Source organism: Helianthus annuus, chromosome 14, assembly GCF_002127325.2.
Source record: "Helianthus annuus cultivar XRQ/B chromosome 14, HanXRQr2.0-SUNRISE, whole genome shotgun sequence".
NCBI lineage: Eukaryota > Viridiplantae > Streptophyta > Magnoliopsida > Asterales > Asteraceae > Helianthus > Helianthus annuus.
The window spans coordinates 154,502,485-154,522,448 of NC_035446.2; the positions used below are offsets into that span (position 1 = coordinate 154,502,485).

At 36.2% G+C, this 19,964-nt stretch overlaps 1 protein-coding gene across 1 annotated transcript; it reads right to left on the reverse strand.

Annotated features, from left to right (window-relative positions):
* Positions 1-3,060: 3,060 nt before the first annotated feature.
* Positions 3,061-6,573, reverse strand: LOC110904465 (cell division cycle protein 48 homolog). The gene is made up of 7 exons (XM_022150310.2): positions 6,372-6,573; positions 6,072-6,237; positions 5,622-5,850; positions 4,473-5,533; positions 4,114-4,395; positions 3,672-4,031; positions 3,061-3,592 (listed from the first exon to the last, which is right to left on the reverse strand). The coding sequence occupies exons 1-7, from the start codon at positions 6,398-6,400 to the stop codon at positions 3,302-3,304; spliced, it is 2,418 nt and encodes an 805-aa protein (XP_022006002.1). The 5' UTR covers positions 6,401-6,573; the 3' UTR covers positions 3,061-3,301.
* Between the last annotated feature and the right edge of the window lie 13,391 nt (positions 6,574-19,964).

Consider the following 19,964-nt stretch of genomic DNA (forward strand, 5'->3'; position numbering starts at 1 on the left):
ATACCCTTAGGGTAGTGGTTTTGGATGGTGAATTAAAGATTAGTTACATGGCACTAACATGGAGGGTCATGATGGTCATGAGGATCATGACCACACCCTATAGCCTAAGTTTGACTTGAAAGTCAAGCTCAGGCTCAACTTGACACCTAATTATTACAGTTATTATGTATTATTAATCGACTATTTATTACAGTTAAATGAGAAAAAATATAAAGATTACATAACAAAATCATTAAATTTATGGACCATCCGTATACGTTTATGTAAACTATTGGTCCAAATGTATATCAATAAGAAGTTATGAACCCAAACAACAATATGTCCATACCACAGGACCATCCCTGTAACTTTTTCTTATGGGAATGATAATTACAATTTTAGTTAACTTTGTATATATAAATACATATTTACAAGTTTATCTTTAGAAAATGAAAAATGACAATATTTTTAACTGACGCAAGAAAAAGTAAAAAAAGGCCATAATAGAATTGCAAAATTGCTTTACTTTAAACCGTTTTCACTGATGAATAAATACAAAATTTACGTCTTTAAAGTGCAAATAATTCACTTGTGCTGTGCATACAGTGAAAAGCTGCAGATGGTAACTCTCCACTTTCTGGTCCAATTTCTAGTGTGTGCTACACAGAAAAATGTTCCTAAAAATAAATACAAAATAGATTATATAAAGACTTTTAAGAGTCGGTTATCATAAAGTTTCTTTTGGAAATTAAAATATAAAAATGAAAGGAGAATTTGAATGTACCTGGAAAATGTGGAATGACCAGAATTTATGATAAATGTGAGAGAGAAATAATACATTTTTTTGTGAAAGTAGTACATTCTAAAGAAGGGCTTGTAAAACTACGACTTTTTTTTGTCTTGTAAAGCTAGTGGACTCATTGTCTGTTACTACGAGAGCTTGTAAATTAGTGGTACCAAGGGTGAAGGCTCTACCCTTGCAGTAGATATCAGTGTAATATTTAAGAGTAGATACAGTGGGTGTGTGGGTTTATCATTTTAAGAAAAAAGAAACTGTGAATTCGTATAATTTTGACAATTGATAAATAATAAAATAAAATGATCCAATAAGTTGTGATTGGATGGAGAGGTTGAATTCGCACTTGCAGCGTTGAATTTAGGTTGGATTTGCTGGAAAGCCTGCGACTTCAGTGATAAATTTCTTTTTCAAGTTACATGTAATGTAATGAAGAGTTTAGTTTTTCTCTAATAAAATTTATTTATAATATATAGTAAGAATAAGAATAAGAATATAAATATTGTTTCAGTATAAACTTTATTGAAAACTCAATTGTATTAACTTAAATAGTTTTTGATATCACGATATAGAAAATTATTCATCTTGTATACAACTTAATTTCCAATAAAATTTATACCATAAAACAGAACAATAATGCTTTTTATTAAATATTACAAATGATTTGAAAAATAAAGAACTATATTACATCTTAAGCAACGAATTCAACCTAAATTCTTGGTCTTAAACTCTCCAAATTAGGGATGATGAGGATATGAGACTTGGTACTGGTATCGAATTTCTCGTATCAATTTATTTTGGTTTCGAATCGGTACCTACTTTTTGGCGTTTTCGGTACCGGTACCTGTATCTTACCAAATTTTACCTTCAAATACCGGTACCGTACCAAACATTTTCGGTACCAGTACCCATATTTGGCAAATTTGGATACCGGTATTTTCGGTACTGGTACCAAGCTCATCCCTACTGCAATTCCACTCATTCAATCCGTTTATCAACTTCAAGACATGAATTCTCTCAATTGGGTTGTTTGTTGTCGATTAACGGGGAGACACCTCAGCCTGTTAATGAGGTGGCACATCGCCCTGCTTAGTTATCAGAGGTCGCCAACGGTGGATCCGTTATTGGGTTAGCGGTCATGAATGAGGAAAAGGTTGTTTCTTGTGGGGCCACCACCAATCACATGTCTTGCTTTTTTTAATTTAAAAAAAAAATCTGTTTGATTATTGGTATTAGGTGTTTAGTTAATTCACTACACCTAGTTACCGGAGATGACATGACTGTGATATAACAGTTATATGACAATAGTTTAGTTATTCTACTCCCAGTCCTACCGAAAGCAAGCCCACCACTTTTACAAGAAAATTAATCTGCTAGTTTTAGAAACCCTTTATCAAAAGCCCACTACTTTTAAAACAAAACCTTCATACTCGACTGCCAACAAAATCTACAAAGCAAGACATTGATTAGGGACTTAAGAGTGGAAGGGGTACCTTACCTAAATACCCAAGTAATTGGTCAGAATAACAAAGAAACTATATCACTAGAATCAGACGAGTCAGAAAGAAAAAAATCAAAGCTACTAGGATTGGATAACCCCAAAGGCAACCCAAGACCAGTTAAATTGGATGCATGGGCGAAGCTTGAACGAATACTCAGTCGGGGCTGGACTCTCAAAATCCAAATTGGTAGAGGCCGGACTAAAAAATAAAATATTTTACACTACACACTTTTTTTTTTAATTTTCAGTAATTAACACTACGAGCGAAAAATCGATTGTGGCAAAGGGTGTAATAAAGCTTCGCCCTTGATTGGATGAAACATCCACTGTGTAAGTTTTTTTTTTTTTTTTTTTTTGAGTACAGGAATGTAGAGAGTAGAAAAGAGAGAATTTAAGAAACGAAGTAAAAATTTGTGATATATTTATAGTGTTCTGAAAATACGGTTTTATGTTTTAAATTTAAACGGCTATAAAGCCGTTGGCCAACAGCTACAAACGCACTCACACCCGAGTAGTAATACTGGGATTTGTTACTCGGCCAAGGAAGTAAATACTGGGATTTGTTACTCGGCCAAGGAACTCCGGGGTTACTACTTGGATTTGTTACTTGGACAAAGAACTCGGGGGGTTGCGACTGTAATCACCCAAAGCTTTATTGTATTCGATAAGTGACTACGAATTGATCCATAAGCACCCAAACATAGCCAACGTAATGAAAATATAAAAAAAAAAAAAAAACATAAATTATATATGTTTTAATAAAACAAAACAATTGTAAATTCGCTTTTAATCCAACCTATAACACACATGCTTATAGATTCACTAAACATTTTACTCTTAAAACAAAAGGTTAGCTCTGCCTGACCTGATAACGCACAAAGACTAGATTTTTAGGATATATTACTAATTACTTATTCACAAACTCATAACACAACCATCATAAACAAAGTTACCATGTACGCATACAAACTACAAACATCTTAGTAACACAAAAAGACAACTAACATTTATCCAGCAAGCAAAACCTAATTATAAAGGTCATCATCATCAACCGTACCAGCCGGGGCGGCAAACGGGTCACTAGCGGCAGCACGCCCACTAGTCTCCGAGAATCTGAACTCAGAACCAATCCCTCTCGACTGCTGCAGTGTTTGAGCAAACGCCTGGTATTTCCTTATGTCCGCATCACTGACACTTCTTCTCGCAAACTTCATTGATTCTTCAAAATGAGCAGCTTTAATCTCCGCCACCTCATCGTCCATGTCTTCCTCCATAGCTTCAGGGTTCTCGCTTCTTCTCTTTTCCCTCTCAATATCCTAAAAAAAATTCCAAATTTAGCATATACATCTGCAACTGTAACATAATACTTGGAATACCGGAAATGAGGATACTGACTTTCTCGATGTTCTCACGAATGGCATATTTGCATGCGCGCTGGCAGATTTCGGTGATGTCAGCACCACTGAAACCTTGTGTGTACCTGGCAAGAGCTCGGAGATCAACATCTTTAGAAATCGGTGACTTCCTTAACGCGGATTTAAAGATCTGATAACGTGACTCCTCATCCGGTAAAGGAATGTAGATCAGTTGATCAAGACGGCCGGGCCTTAACAGAGCTGGATCGATGATATCGGGCCTGTTGGTTGCCCCGATGATGAAAACCGTTTTCTTGGCAGACATTCCATCCATTTCAGTCAGAAGTTGGTTCAGAACTCTGTCGGCTGCACCGCCAGCATCTCCTTGACTACCCCCTCTCTGCACGTAGTACATAAAAAAAAAAGAATAAAGTGACAATAAAATTGTGATACGTATTGCAAGTGTAACTAGTGAAACGAACCTGGGTTGCGATGGAATCAAGTTCATCGAAAAAGAGGACACAAGGAGCAGAGCCGCGAGCCTTGTCGAAAATTTCACGAACGTTGGCCTCACTCTCACCGAACCACATTGTAAGCAGCTCGGGACCCTTGATGCTGATGAAGTTAGCCTGACATTCGTTTGCAATAGCTTTGGCTAGAAGAGTTTTACCGCAACCGGGTGGACCGTAGAACAGGACTCCTTTAGACGGAGCCATACCGAACTTCTCAAATTTCTCGGGATGTTCAACAGGATATTGAACAGTCTGCATAACCGAATAATATGGTTAGCAGATGATAATAATTAAATATTTAAATATATAATATATTTCAATATTAATACCTCTTGTAGCTCTCGTTTAACATTCTCCAGTCCACCGATGTCTTCCCAGCTAACGTTCGGAACTTCGACAACGGTCTCACGAAGAGCGGAAGGATTGCTGGTCCCGAGGGCGGTCTGAAAATGCTCATTCGTAACTGCCATGGAGTTTAGAATCTCCGCATCGATGGACTCGTCTTCCAAATCGATCACGTCCATTTTCTCTCTGATGCACTGCAGTGCAGCCTCAGTGCATAGAGCTGCCAGGTCAGCACCTACATACCCATGTGTATCCTTTGCAACCTTCTCCAAGTCCACATCATCGGCTAGCTTCATGTTCTTAGTATGAATTCTAAGAACCTCAAGACGGCCAACTTCATCGGGCACACCAATGTCAATTTCACGATCGAATCTACCAAACCGTCTCAATGCAGGATCGATACTGTTAGGGCGGTTGGTTGCACCCATAACAATTACATGTGCCCGGGACTTCAGCCCGTCCATTAAAGTCAACAACTGGGAAACGATCCTTCGTTCAACTTCACCGTGTGTTTTTTCCCGTTTTGGTGCAATTGAATCAAGCTCATCGATAAAGATGATCGATGGTGCGTTTTTCTCGGCTTCTTCAAACGCTTTCCTTAAATTGCTCTCACTCTCTCCAGCCATTTTCGACATGATCTCTGGCCCGTTAATGCAGAAAAAGAAAGCACCGGTTTCATTAGCAACAGCACGGGCAATCAACGTCTTTCCAGACCCAGGAGGCCCGTAAAGAAGAATACCCTTTGGTGGTTTAACACCAATAGACTTGAAAAGCTGCGGATGCCTTAATGGGAGTTCCACTAACTCACGGATTTGCGCCATCTGTTTCCGCACACCACCAACGTCATCATAACCGATCTCGTCTAACCGGTCCTCATCTTCCCTTCTCACAGGCTCACCCTCACAGAATATCTCGGTATCAGGTGCAACCACACAGTACTCAGCAGGATCAGTCTCGATAACTTTAAACTCGACGCTTCTCATTCCTCCCCTTACCAAAAAGTAGTCACCCTTTCTCACCGGGCGGTACGCTTCCAAAAAGTACGCTGCAAAATCAAACAAACAAACCGACCGTCAGAACATAATCGATAAATGGATAAACAGCATCAGAACATGCTTATAAACTAAACATACGTTTCAAGTAAGCATCAAACAGACTCCCAGTAACTCCTTCGATGGTATCATCGATCGGAAGGATGTGGACGCGCTTCCCATACTTAACATCAGCACACTGATGCACCGAAACCACATCGCCAAGCCTAACCCTCAAATTTGACCTGACAACCTTATTCATCCTAATCTTTGGTTCTTCACAGGTGTCATCAGCAAGTGCAATACAAATTGTATCTCTCCTTTTCTTGCCCTGCACTCAAACCATATTTTTTTTTCTTTTAAAAATCTTGATTTTTACAAAACATGCAAAATATCCGAACAGATTCCCAACCCATCAACAAGATCAGATTTTTTTACAAACCCACAAATTTCTTTTTAAAATCTATCACTAACATCAAAATTACTCTCCAATCAACAATCAAAAACCCTAAATTGATTTTTACAAGTGATAATTGAAGAAACCCTAAATACCTTAATCAAGATTGTATCGCCTCTGAAAAGTTGAAGCTTTTCCATGGTTTCAGGATGCATGGAAACAACAGAGTTATCATCGTTGATAGCTTCATCAACAACGAGTCTATTTGGCGCCTTTTTTCGCTCAAGAATCGCGGTACTGAAGTCCTTCTTCCCGCCCTTACTGCACACAGCAACAGAGAACAAAATTGTCAAATAAAATTGAGAAAACACAGTCATGGTACTCTTGATTTGTGGATACATTAAGATGACAAAAAAAAGAGCTTTAACAAGTGATCAAGGATGATTGTTACTTACGAGTCGGATGATTCAGGTTGATTGCTCATGATGCAGGATTATTGATTGAGTTTAGAGTGGTGAAAGAAGGGAAGATTTGAGAAATGTGGAAAGAGGGTTTGGAGAGGATTATGATGTTGGGAGAGGATTCTGGTTTTTGTACATATCCAGAGAGGTATAGAAGTTTCCTCTTTTTTTTTTTTTTTTTTTTTTTTTTAACGGTGAAGTTCATGTATTCCTTGTTTTTTGAGTTAATTGGATGGTGCAATTGGTTTCACGTTTAATCTCCACCTTCTGAAAATAGTTGTTATGCTCTCTACGGTTTTTTATTTTGTTACTCGAATAGTTCCCTGTAACTCTTGTTTATTTTTTCAAATGGTGAATATAAGGGTACCACACTCTTCAAATCGAAGAGCCCCGTATTATCCTACTTTGGTCAGACTATGTTGATTTAACCGGCCATTTGACAGTCATTATGCCACCATAAGAGCAGAACTCTCTGGCGTAACACACGGTGGGACGAAAACCCGGTTGAGCTCGGGAATCGAACAGACAACCTCACACAAGGCCTAGTGCAAATCCTTCATTGTCTATATTCACCCCAATATGACACAAGTGGAAATTGAACTTGAGTCTCTACTGGGAAACCCAAGCCTCCTACCACTAGGCCACAATAACGTAACGGATTGATAAGTTATAGTTTCCTTTTTTAGTTTGGAGATAATCATAAAATCCATCGTGACAATAGCCGATTGATATATTATGGTTACGAAAGACGCGCGAAAATAATCCATTTTTTGTTGAACATTTAACGAGTTCAATAAATATGGTGTTTTACATGATATATGTGTTACTTCTTTTTAAAAACTTGGTTGTGTTAAACTGTTAACCCTTTTAATGAAGTATGTTATGACTTGACATGTTAAAAACTAGAATGAAAAAATATACATATGTTTTATAATGTCAATTTGTTTGACTTAATGACTATCAACATGTTAAAAACTAGAATGAAAAAATATACATATGTTTTATAATGTCAATTTGTTTTATAAACCTAGGTTAGAACCCGTGTATTACACGGGTTGAATAAATATAATTTTATATACTAAGCAATAAAATAGTTACATTTTTTAAAAACTCGTGTATTGCACGATTTGAATAAACACATGTCTTATACAAATAATGTAATCTGTTAAAACATTTAGTTATCAAGATGTGTTTTCTAACAAAAGGAACTTTGAGGTACTATTTACTTATTGTAACATCTCACTTTATTTTTATTAGGTTAGAGAGTTGTGTATTACATGGTTTATAACATTTTACTTTGTTTTTTTTATTTATTATTAGGTTAGAAACTTACGTATTACCTGATGTTGGATAATCAGCAGAAAAAAAGAAAAGAAATATTTTAGTAAAAAAATATTAAATATACAAGAGATAAGCTGGATATTATGATTTAATATTATTATTTCATTGGAGTGTAAAACGGGATAATGAGATCCTTTATTAGAAATATGATTCTAAATATACCATGTATAAAAAATATATATGTTCTACATGTATTGAATAAATCCTTTTAATGAAACTGTTGATTAAATAAATATTTTTATTTTAATATGTGATTATCAGTTATCCTTATCCTTATCATCAAAATATAAAAACAATTAAAACTATCAATTAAATAAAATATTTATCTTTATAAATATTTAAAACGCTAATATATTTTTTTAGATTTAAATAATTAATATATGATTATAATAATTAATATATTATTATCAGTTATCTTTGTCTTTATCATTAAAATCTTTTCTACAAATTTTAAATTTAATATTATCAATAATTGATTTTCCATAATAAATATTTAGAAAAAAATAATTAAGACTGACTCATAGAACGCCATGTGTCCCTAACATGGTTTCTTTTATTATATGTATAGATTATAAAACTATAAATAAGCAATATGTTTATGCATAAGGTGGTTGTATTCTTGGCTTTGAAAGTTTTTCAAAAAAAAAATTGAAATTTTCAAATCTAACTCTAAAGTTTGTTGCTCGTCTACCTGCTATCCTTATGTAATTTGCCCTGATGATTGGAATGAAATTAGTATTTACTAAAAAAAAAAGAGTTTTCATATTTGACAATTTAAGTTTAAAGTTTCAATATTTAATAATTTAAACCTTTGATTAATTTGGTTTTTCACTTTTAAGTTAAAAATTTTCATCTTTTGCAATTTTACCCCTTTATTTTTTGCTTTTAATCAAAAGCTTTTTATCTTTTGCAATTTAACTCCAACACTTTTTTACTTTCAATTTTGATACCTTATACTTTTCATCTTTCGCAAACTTTCTGTTTAACGTTTCGTTCTAAATTTTCCGAGTTAACACGCCGCAATGTGTGTGTGTGTGAGGTTCAAAGTTTTTTCATCTACTTTTCCCGTTTGACAGGCCCATCGCAACACATTTATTTTCCCCGTTTGATAGGTCTGTCGCAACGCGTGGATAGAGATCGACTTAGTTATTATTTTATATGTTTTATACACAGGCTCGCAGTCATGTAAGAAACATTTGCATTTCATGTAATACGATATATAACTAATAAATCCTTGTCGCAACGAGTGGTAATTCTAGTTTATTTCTACTTATCAACTTGTTTATGATTCTTTTAGGCTATTTACAAACTGTCAACTCTGTTTACAATCTCTATCAGCACAAGTTAACCAGTTTGAATCTTTAAGTTAAGATCGTACACTCGTGTACGATTGTTTTCCGACTAAACAATTTAAAGTATGCCCGGTTAGAGTGATGTATTTAGTACAAAAGAATATGTGAATTGTTTTTTTTTCTTATAGGATTTTCATAATATCTAATTAGAATAATGTATTTTACACGAATAAATATATTTATCGTGTTAAAGTTTTCAAGAGTTTTTTTATATCGCGCGTTGCGGCGAAATTGAGCAAATGATAATATAAAACAAACGTGATTTTAAAATAAAGCATGTTGTTTAGAAAGTCAAACCATTGGAACGATTTAGTTTATCATTATACCGTTTTATGATATCAAATAAAGTCTTTATTTTGAGTATAACCTCGTTTTAACAAAACTTATAACGGAATGTCAAGGAAAGAAATCAAGCACAACTACGTACTTAAGTTTTTAGAAAAAAAGTTATAAATGTAACTTATTAAAAAAGTATCAAATTAATCGATAAATTAATATATGTTAAAAAAAAGAAAAAAATAATTATTAAAAAAAGGTAAAGGAAATAGATGTTAAAAAAAAAAGAAAAATACGTTACTAAAAGTAAATATAATAATAAACTATTATAATATATTAAATAATAAAAATAAAAAACTATATGTTATTATAAAAATAAAGTTACTATATATCGTCCCTCGAAATCAATATATATATAATTGACACTCTTAATTAATGTAGCTCTCTATTACTATCTATATATCTATATATCTATATATCTATATAACTATATAATACATTTCCAATGGACACAAAAGTAATTTAACACCTATTTTTTAAGATGGCAGACTAAAAGTCTTAAATAACACCTATATTTTTATATTTTTCTTCCCATTTTATCCTCCTCTTCTTACATCCCCATATATTATCATCAGTTTATTCACCTGAATCGTTCTCTTTCAATCTACCTTTATGATTGAATCTATTAAGAAACCTAAACGACATTCCTCATAAATCAAGACGCAAATGAAAGGGTGAAACGGTGGGAAGCAATCAATCATGAAGTCAATTAGGTTTCACTGCTTCATTATAATGATCATTGCTTCATTATTGATGATTGAAACCCAAGATTCATCAATTGAAATCGACCGAAACGCCGATTGAATATTTCATCCCTTCCATTTGATTGTTGCACCACACATAAATCTACCATCACCGATATCTATTTCCAAAGACATATCAAGAATCAAGTCAACAGGGCCAACAACGAAGCTCTCTTGCTTCGAAATAAAAAATGGATTCACATGCTGGTAAGTTCTTTTAGTGTTGATTATTTTGATCTGATCGGTGCACTTGATCAAATCAACTTTATAATCTTCAGGTAATTAATGTATAATTTTCTACTATTTTTATATTGTATTAAATCTTTTATGATTTTAATCAATACCTACTTGAATCTGCCTTTTATTTTGCATCCATTGTTGTTGATTTAGTTGAAAATGGTTTTGAAGGGGTTTCAGTTCATGCATTGAAGAATGAACACAGTTCTTAAGCAGAGACCATGTTAAATCAATGATTTCTCTTTCGTTTGATCGAGTTTCTAGGGGCAGTCATATATATTTGTTACGGATTGGATGAGTTGTGAGCTTGACTTCAAAGAAACTTCTATATTTGTTATCGTTTGTGCTTAACTTTTGTTTGTGTCTATGAAGTGTTCGATGAAATGCACCAATGGGCTTTCTATTAAAAATATAAAATTATTTGAGTAATTTATTTTTGAAACATGTTTACTAATATTGGATCTTCGTTTTGGCAATGTCATTGATGACGCGGCTTGATACTTTAAGTATGCATATGACAGAGTGAGTAATAAAAAAATATTTTTATATAGTTTTAGTTAAGAGTTCATTAGACTAAATCTTGGCATATTTACTCCACAAAGAGCTAATAGAAAGGGTAAAGTTCACCAACCCATTTCGACTGCTAAGTGAAGGATTATGTTGCCATTTTTAGTGATTACCTTAATGGCTGCATTTTTATTATTTTTCAATATGGACTGCTTTTCATCAAAATCCTTCAACAGCAGCTTACACAACTCTCTTTAGTCTGATGTTGTCAGTGGCTTCTAATTTTGGAACTCTTACGAATTCTGTTCTGAATCAAATCTAGGTGAATCGTCATCTGCATTTCATTTCAATAGTTTAAAATTTGAATTTTGGAACTCTCTGTTTATATCTGAAGTTAGTGGCTTCTAATGTAGTTAGTGTCTGATCATTTTAGTCTTTTTTTGCTGACATGTTAATACGTAGGCGAGCCAAGCAAAGCGAGATTGCAGGTCCACTCTTCTCTTCTACTCCTACACACTGATCGAATAACGAGGATTCCATTTTCCTGTGTCGGTTTCGTCATTACAAGAGTGGTAGGGTTGTTTTCGGATAGTACAACTGTTACTCCGATTGTTTGGTTGTGATAGCAAAGATTCAAGGGCGGACTAGAGTTTAGCATGGGCGACGAAGCTTGGTGTTTGTGGTCCGATCGGGGGTAATGTATGGCAAGCGTTGGTGAATCACCCACTGACTTTTTTACTTTTCAAATTGCAGGAATCCAGTCGCACCATAGGTACATCTTCAATGATCAGGCGGTTTCTGATCCCTCACGAAGCCCTTTGCTCAAATCGTGCACGTCGAAGTCCACCCAGTACAAATAGACGGAAGGAAAATCAACTTAGACGGAAGGAAAACTACTTGACACTGATGGTGAAACTCATATTGACCGCAATGACCCTAATTACGATAGTGGCAAGGTAGTTATTATCATCTTCTTATTTGTAGTAATTAGATTATAAGTTTTTTAGCATGCTCATGTGATTGGCTTTATAGTCTTGAAATCAAGGAGCCATATCGACTTGTGGGGTCTGCATTTTCTAACCCGTTGAACAAGTACAAAAGAAAGATTCCACTGCTGATCAACAACGGCGGTGGTTAGTATTCCGACATTTAAATCCTCCCATCGATGATGGTAAAGGTATGCAATTTATGTTTTGTAATAAAGATATCTTGAATTATGATAGATTATATACATTTACAAGCAAGATCACATTGAATATATTAATCTTTGTATTCATTTGACAAGAGAGATTGAGCGTTTCTAACGACAAATTCAACCTGATTGGCATCTGAGTTAGGGGATTGATTGGAGGACTCAAGTTTATTATTCCCCATCACAATGCAAACCAGCCTACCACCTGTTTGATGAAATGCCACAATGAGATCTAATGTGATTGAACCTGTCGTGTTGAGCATTGTTTCCCTCTACAATTGCAGAGATTAACTTGGCTATCTCTGGTCCGTTTGCTCTCTTACCCTGCATAAGCAAATTCTTGAATAAGTATTACTTTTCATTACATAATACAAGCAAACCATTGTGCTGATTACTTTAAACCTTGCGTTAACTTACGTGGTATAGGATGCAATAGTGTAACACCTCGAAAAATTTCGTCCAATAATGTCTTGACACGTGTCATAAGGTTCCGTTATGTGAAAGCATACTTTAGAGGGACTAAAAGTGACAAACAGTGAAAACTATGGAACGTAAGGGTCCAAAGTGTCAACAATGGATAAATAGACTCTATGATAACCCTACATAATGTTTATAACCTTAAACGGATGGTTCATGGATCATACGACGCGGAAATTGCACAAAAGTGAAGTATTTCAAACTATAGGGGCCAAAAGTGTCAACATGTTTAATTTATACCTCTGAGTGAACTTTTGGCAGACCCGAAGCTTTGTATAGCTAAAATATACTCACTAGAATATGTGGTAAAAATTTCATGAAGTTTCGTCAACGTATGAGAAAGTTATGGCCAAAACCGTACTTAAGGGACTAAAAGCGTCAACGTCGAATTTCATGGCTTTTCGGTTGAGCGCAAAGTTATCCAAGGACATTACCATGTTGGTAAAAGTCCTAAGGTTCTTAAAAACCAAGTTTGGGGGTTTACGGGTCGAGAAAAGTAGCCGAAACATCGCACGCAAGCTCAGGGACTAAAGCTGCCAAAAATAAAAACTTGTTTTGCTGAACCAGGGTCAGGCGACCCGCCTGGTAAAGCCCAAGCGGGCCGCGTGGGACTGCCAGCGAGCAGAAAATCGGATTTGGGTCGAATTGGGTCCGAATTTGAGTGGAATCCAGTTGTTCTTGCCTCCAAATGCACCAATAAGAAGCCTTGCATGCCTACATCAACAGTAAACCTCAAAACTTCAGCTTTAAATCCGAATTCATCTCATTTTTGATCATTTACAATTGGGAACAAGAACTCTCAAGACTTGCAAAGGCTCTCAAGACTTCCTGGAGCTAATCCGATCATCAAAGCTGCTTTCTAGTGTTCACTAAACATCTATAGGACCTTTGTAAGCTTTCAATTCGTTCTTTAATCCGTTCTTGTTGTGTTTATTGATAAAAGTCAAACTGGGTGTTCATAACCTTTGACTTTCTGATTAAACGGATTTCTTTCAGTCATTTCTCGAATTGAAACTTGTTATAGATTGGTATTTATGTGGGAAACAAACCCTCTAAAGGGTACTCTCTGATTCCCACTACATGCATGCTAAATGTCGAGTCAAACCTATTTCTAAAAAGTCAACAAAAGCGATCTTTGTGAAAAATGACATGAATAATGATATAGATGACATGCAATCTGATTGATCATCATAAATAACTTGTAATACATATAAGAATGTGTTTTAATCATCATCAACTCGACAATCTATAGTATAGCCACGAATCGGAACCGAAAGTCTTGTAAAACGATTATTTCGTAGACTATCGATTCGGATTCGTACATGCATGTTCGAGATCTGTATTGGAAAGTATTTTTGACTATTTTTATTTTAGTTAAACTTTCTGGAATTTTCCTTGATTGAGTCTATGCTTAGCCTATTCGAATGCATGTTTCCGGTTTATGCATAAAGTTGACTATTTTGCCCTTTTTGATTTAAAACGTGATTTTTGGAAAAATGAAAGGATAGAAATCTTTATTCCTAATATATGAACTTGCACCGAAAGTTTCGGATCAGTTGGTGGTCCAGATTGTGAGTTATGGCCATTAGCGTAAAACTATATTATAAATTTACATAAACGGTCCTTTTCGCATAGAACCCGTTTCTGGCCACGTTTTGGTACAAAACTTTTTACCAACTGAAGTAATATAATATTCTGGGAATTTTGATGATTTTTAATTAATTTTTGGCTGAACGGATCCTAGATCGCCTAGTCATTTCGGCTTATGTCGGTTTTGACCGTTTTAGCCATAAAATGAGTTTTACACATCCTTTTGACCCGAAACCTTTTTCTACTGATTTTATATGATGAATAAATTATTTTAAGTATTCTGGAAATATAAAAATCTCAGATTTAATTTGAAAACCCGAAAACGCCCTTAAATCGCATATTTAGCGTTTTAAGCGCATAGTGAGCGTTATACTCGTTTTAAACATATAAGACCTATACCTACTGATGTAACTTGCATATTTTCATATAATAACAGTAAGTATAAGTATATAAACTCAGACTTCCAGTTTTGGCGTTTTTAGCCCTTGTGAATTTACTAAAATACCCCTACGGTGCATAGTTTGGTTTTAAATGATAAATTTGATATATGGGTCATACCCTACTGATATAATATGTTATATTAAGTATATTTACTGTATGAACCAGACCCGAAACCCAGATTTCTAATTTTACCCTTTTATTATCTTTTAAATGACCAAAATGCCCTTCTAAGACATAAATTGAGTTTAAAATTATCCCGGGCAATATAGAACATAACTTACTGTCACACCCCGATTTCCACGTGTCTCACCGGTGGGCCCGGTGGGGGATTACCGTGACGATGTTGGCAACAATATAGTCAAACCACACAATTATATAATGCACAGCGGAAGCTTAATTTAAATATATAATTTCAACCTCTGATTGTAATATCAAAATGTATTACAAAAGTTGAATATCCACAGTGGATCGTAAAATACAAATAAAGTATTGTTCCATTAGATACTGCAATCAAGCTTGCGAGGCTTATCCCGACGCTAGGGAGCTAATACCAGCCAATTACGTTTAGGTACCTGCACTTAATCTTTTTGGGGAAAATACGTCAGTTTACACTGGTAAATACATTCAACTGACACATTTGAAAATGTTTATTAAAATTGATTTGAATGCACAAGGCACAAACTCTTTTATAACTTGGGAAAATTCATAATGATCTTGTGAACGTTTTACATGTTCTTTTATGCGTTCAGTAGCCCGGGTCGTGCCGGGTTAAAGATTTATAGACACACCACGTTTGCGTAAAACCGTAGTATGAAAACCAACGGCTACGTCTTTTAATTTTAATGTCGACACTTTATACCGGGTGTACGCCTACACCGGGATGTCGATGGTCGTGGCCATTTCGTAAAATGATGCCAAGGATATCCGGGACAACGGTCATTAAACCCCCCAAAGGCTTATAAGCAACAAAACTGTTTAAATGAGCCGATCATATTTAAATCAATTAACCACCTAAGCGATGGAATTATATAATGCTCAATCAAGCGGTATTAGTATACCGTAACCCAAGCCCATATAGGGGAAATAAGTTAAAGTATTTACCTTTGCAAGTATTAATCCTTAATTTAGATCAAGTCACCGATAGCTTTTACTGGGGCTCCTAATCTGGAACGAAGGTTTTAATTAACCTCTCAGAATCCTAACGGTCCTTGTATTAGTAGCTTAAACCGGTTGATTCCGATATATAGATATGGTTAATTCGCACGAAAAGGCGAAAACCGAGAATGGAGTATGATTTGGACCCAACAAGTTTAGAGACTTGTTTTATATAGGTTTTATAGTTCATACTCTGGATTTTGGGGTTCAAATAATATAATTTGACCCATATCGGCTATTGCACGAAAACTAGTTCCGTGGGCCGTACCGTGTGCGCAAATAGGCGAAACGGTTAACCATAAGAGTCGTACGCTTATTTCCTAAGTCAATATGCCTTAAATGGGTTGTGGTATCAGTAGGATACCTTCCGTGACGCCCGTAACGAGTTTAAGTTAGTATTATGCCCCGTAGGGGCTTTTCGGTCATTTTAAAGACTTTAAAAGGGATTTTCGAGTTCTACAGGAAATCTGAGTTTCCCGAACAGCTTATAAAGCTTAAAATACTTTATTTATTATTTAAAACCAGTGGCAATTGGAATCGGGTCAAAAGACCTTGTAGAACTCCCGTTTTGGCCAAAAGGGGCATATTCGGTATTTACCGAACCGTAGCCATAACCGCAGGTTATGAGCAAGGTAAAAATTATTAAAAATCTTTAAAATTCCCAAAATATTATTTTACCACAGTGGGTAAAAGTTTTGGTGACGAAAACTTGGGTTAGATGGGCGTTATGCTAATTGCGCCGTTAATTACAAAACTTTCTTAAAAGTGCGCCTTTTAGCATAACTCTCATTCTAGACCTTGGTTTGACGTGAAACTTTAGGGACATGCTTATAATTTAATAAGCAAGGTTTTGGTCCGTTCACGTGTCCGAAATACTCGTTTTAATTTTAAAAGGCCGTTACGGTCAACTTTTAGGCGAATGATGGAAACGCGCTAATGACTCGGATAACTCATGAACCGACCACAGAGGCGTATACCAACATGTGACCTGGTCCTAAGAGAGTCCTAAGGTATATTTATACCTCACTAAAACGGGTCAGAACTGAAGTCAAAGCAAAAGTCAAACTTTTGCGACTTTCGGCTCCGAACCGGTTCTATATAGTAAATGATCGATTCAAACGAGCGCAAACAGGTTTATATACTTATTATCATGGTTTATGATTGTCAAAATAGGTTCCATAACATATACATTACAGATTATGCTTAAATCGCTAAAATAGCTTTCTGTTGACTTTTTAACCGCACGTTTGACTCGATAATTGACATAGTTAGAGTGGTGATCAGGGGGAACCATTTTAGAGGTTTAATACCCACATAAATACCAACTCATAACCATTTTTGATTCGTCATAAGACTGAACCATTTGCAAGATATTGCAATGACAACCGTTAGTTACGACGGTTGCGTTTATGAGCTATAACTATGGAAATGCAAGACCAAATTGATTGTGAACGACTTACAGAAGTGTGTTCTTGTTTATGGAGCAGAAGAGAAGGCTTGGGAGCACTTAGAATGATCAGTAGTTGTGTGTTTTGATTGTGTGAATGGTTATGCACACAAAGGTGCTATTTATAGCCAAAAACAAGCTCCTATGATCATTATAACTACCATAACAGGTCAGGGGTGATGGGTAGATGTCCCCTAAGTGTTATGGGTCAAATGTAGGGTGCCCATGCTCCATTAATTGGTGTTTGATCGTTCAAAAGTTCCAAAAGCCAAGTAGTTACAACCATTCTGCATCTGGGCACTTTACGCGGCCCGCATGGGAGTTCCCATGCTTTTTAATGCGGGTCGCCTAAAGGTGAAGAAATCAGGCGAATTAGTGAGGAGGCTCGCGGCCCGCCTCAACTAATCCCTAACCTTCACGCGGGTCGCCTAAGGTTAAGATTTCAGGATTTTTAAATCTTTTTGTAATAATTACAGAATCTGGCCATTAATAACGAAATCTTTCGTAATGATTCACCTGGCCTTTCGGTTTTGAAGGGGTAACTTTGCGGTTTGGCCCTCGGTTATTTACCGATAGGGGCCTCGTGTTAATTACCCGCATTATTAAGTCCCCGGTTTATTTATTAATTATATTGGAAAGCCTTAACTTTCACTGTTGACGCTTTTAACCCTTCTTCTACGATTTCGATCGTAACTTTCTCGTTTCATATCGAAACTTCGCGAAATTCATATATATTATTTTAGTGAGGGTATATTACCGTTACAAAGTCTTTGGAACGTTAAAGGGTCACTCAGAGGTATTATTAAACATGTTGACACAGTTAACCCCTGTAGTTTGTAATCTCTCACTTTCTTCCGCGTTTTATTTTTGTACGATCTATAATTTATTCGATTGAAGGTTTAAGCATTATTTAGGGATACTATACAGTATATTTACCCTTGTTGACATTTATAACCCTCGAATTTACATACTTTCAAGGTTTGTCAAAATTAGTCCCTTATTTATTATAGATGCCACGTGTAAACAAATGCCACGTGTTAACACATCATTGGACACAAAAATTCGAGGTGTTACATCCTCACCCCCTTAAAATAAATCTCGACCCGAGATTTACTCAAATAAATAGGGGTATTTTTCTTTCATTGTAGCTTCGACTTCCCACGTATATTCAGGACCTCTACGAGCATCCCATTTGACTTTTACAATCGGTACGTGCTTTCTGCGAAGCTTCTTCACCTGTCGATCTTCAATCGACAAAGGTTTTTCTATGAACTTTAAGCTCTCATCTATATGCACATCTGTGTGTGGAATCACCAACGACTCGTCGGCGAAGCACTTTTTGAGATTGCAGAAGTGGAACACATTGTGAATTCCATTGAGCTCTTCAGGCAAGTTTAGTTTATAGGCAACTGATCCGACTCGTTCAATGACCTCAAAAGGCCCTATGTATCTCGGACTCAGCTTGCCCTTCTTGCCGAAACGCATCACCCCCTTCCAGGGTGACACCTTAAGTAATACTTTTTCACCTACTTCGAAGTGAAAATCCTTACGCTTTGGATCAGCGTAGCTCTTCTGCCTATCGCGGGCAGCCTTGAGACGTTCCCGGATCTGGACAATCTTGTCCGTCGTCTGGAAAACAATCTCTGGTCCCGATAATTGGACCTCTCCTACTTCCGCCCAACAAACAGGCGATCTGCATTTCCTACCATATAATGCCTCAAAAGGCGCAGCCTTTATGCTGGTGTGGTAGCTATTATTGTAGGAGAATTCGATCAGGGGTAGGTTTTTATCCCAGTTACCACCTAAATCGATCGCACATGCACGTAGCATGTCTTCTAGCGTTTGGATAGTACGCTCACTTTGACCGTCCGTCTGTGGATGGTAAGCCGTACTAAAGTTCAAACGCGTGCCCAAAGATTGCTGGAAACTCTTCCAGAAGTGAGATGTGTATCTAGTATCCCTGTCGGAGATAATAGACACAGGTATGCCGTGTAAGGCTACAATCTTATCAACATATAGTTGGGCTAACATATCGGAGCTATACGTCTCCTTGATGGGTAGAAAATGAGCTGATTTAGTCAGCCTATCGACTATGACCCATATTGTATCGTTTCCTTTCCTGGTTTTGGGTAACTTGGTTATGAAGTCCATAGTTACGCATTCCCACTTCCACTCGGGAAGTTCAGGCTGTTGTAGCAAGCCAGACGGCTTTTGGTGCTCGGCTTTGACTTGAGCACAAGTCAAGCACTTTGCTACATGGGCGGCTACAGACTTTTTCAAGCCTATCCACCAATAATTTGCCTTTAAGTCTTGGTACATTTTATCAGCACCAGGATGAACTGAGTATTTGGAACTATGGGCTTCCTGGAGAACAACATCACGTAGTCCTCCGTAAATCGGAACCCATATACGTCCGTTCAGCCTAAGAATTCCATCCTTGCTAAGAGTCAACTGCTCCTCAGTTACTCCCAGCTTTTCATTAGGATAATTAGCTTCCAACACAGCCTCTCGCTGTGCAGCCAAAATCCTTTCAATCAAATTATTTTTAACTTCAATGCTCTTGGCATTGATTCGAATGGGTTTTACCCTTTCCTTCCTGCTCAATGCATCGGCGACTACATTCGCCTTGCCGGGATGGTACCTGATTTCACAGTCATAATCATTCAGGGTTTCCATCCAACGGCGTTGTCTCATGTTCAACTCCTTCTGGTTGAACAGGTGCTGGAGGCTTTTGTGATCAGAGTAAATCACAAATTTAATACCATAAAG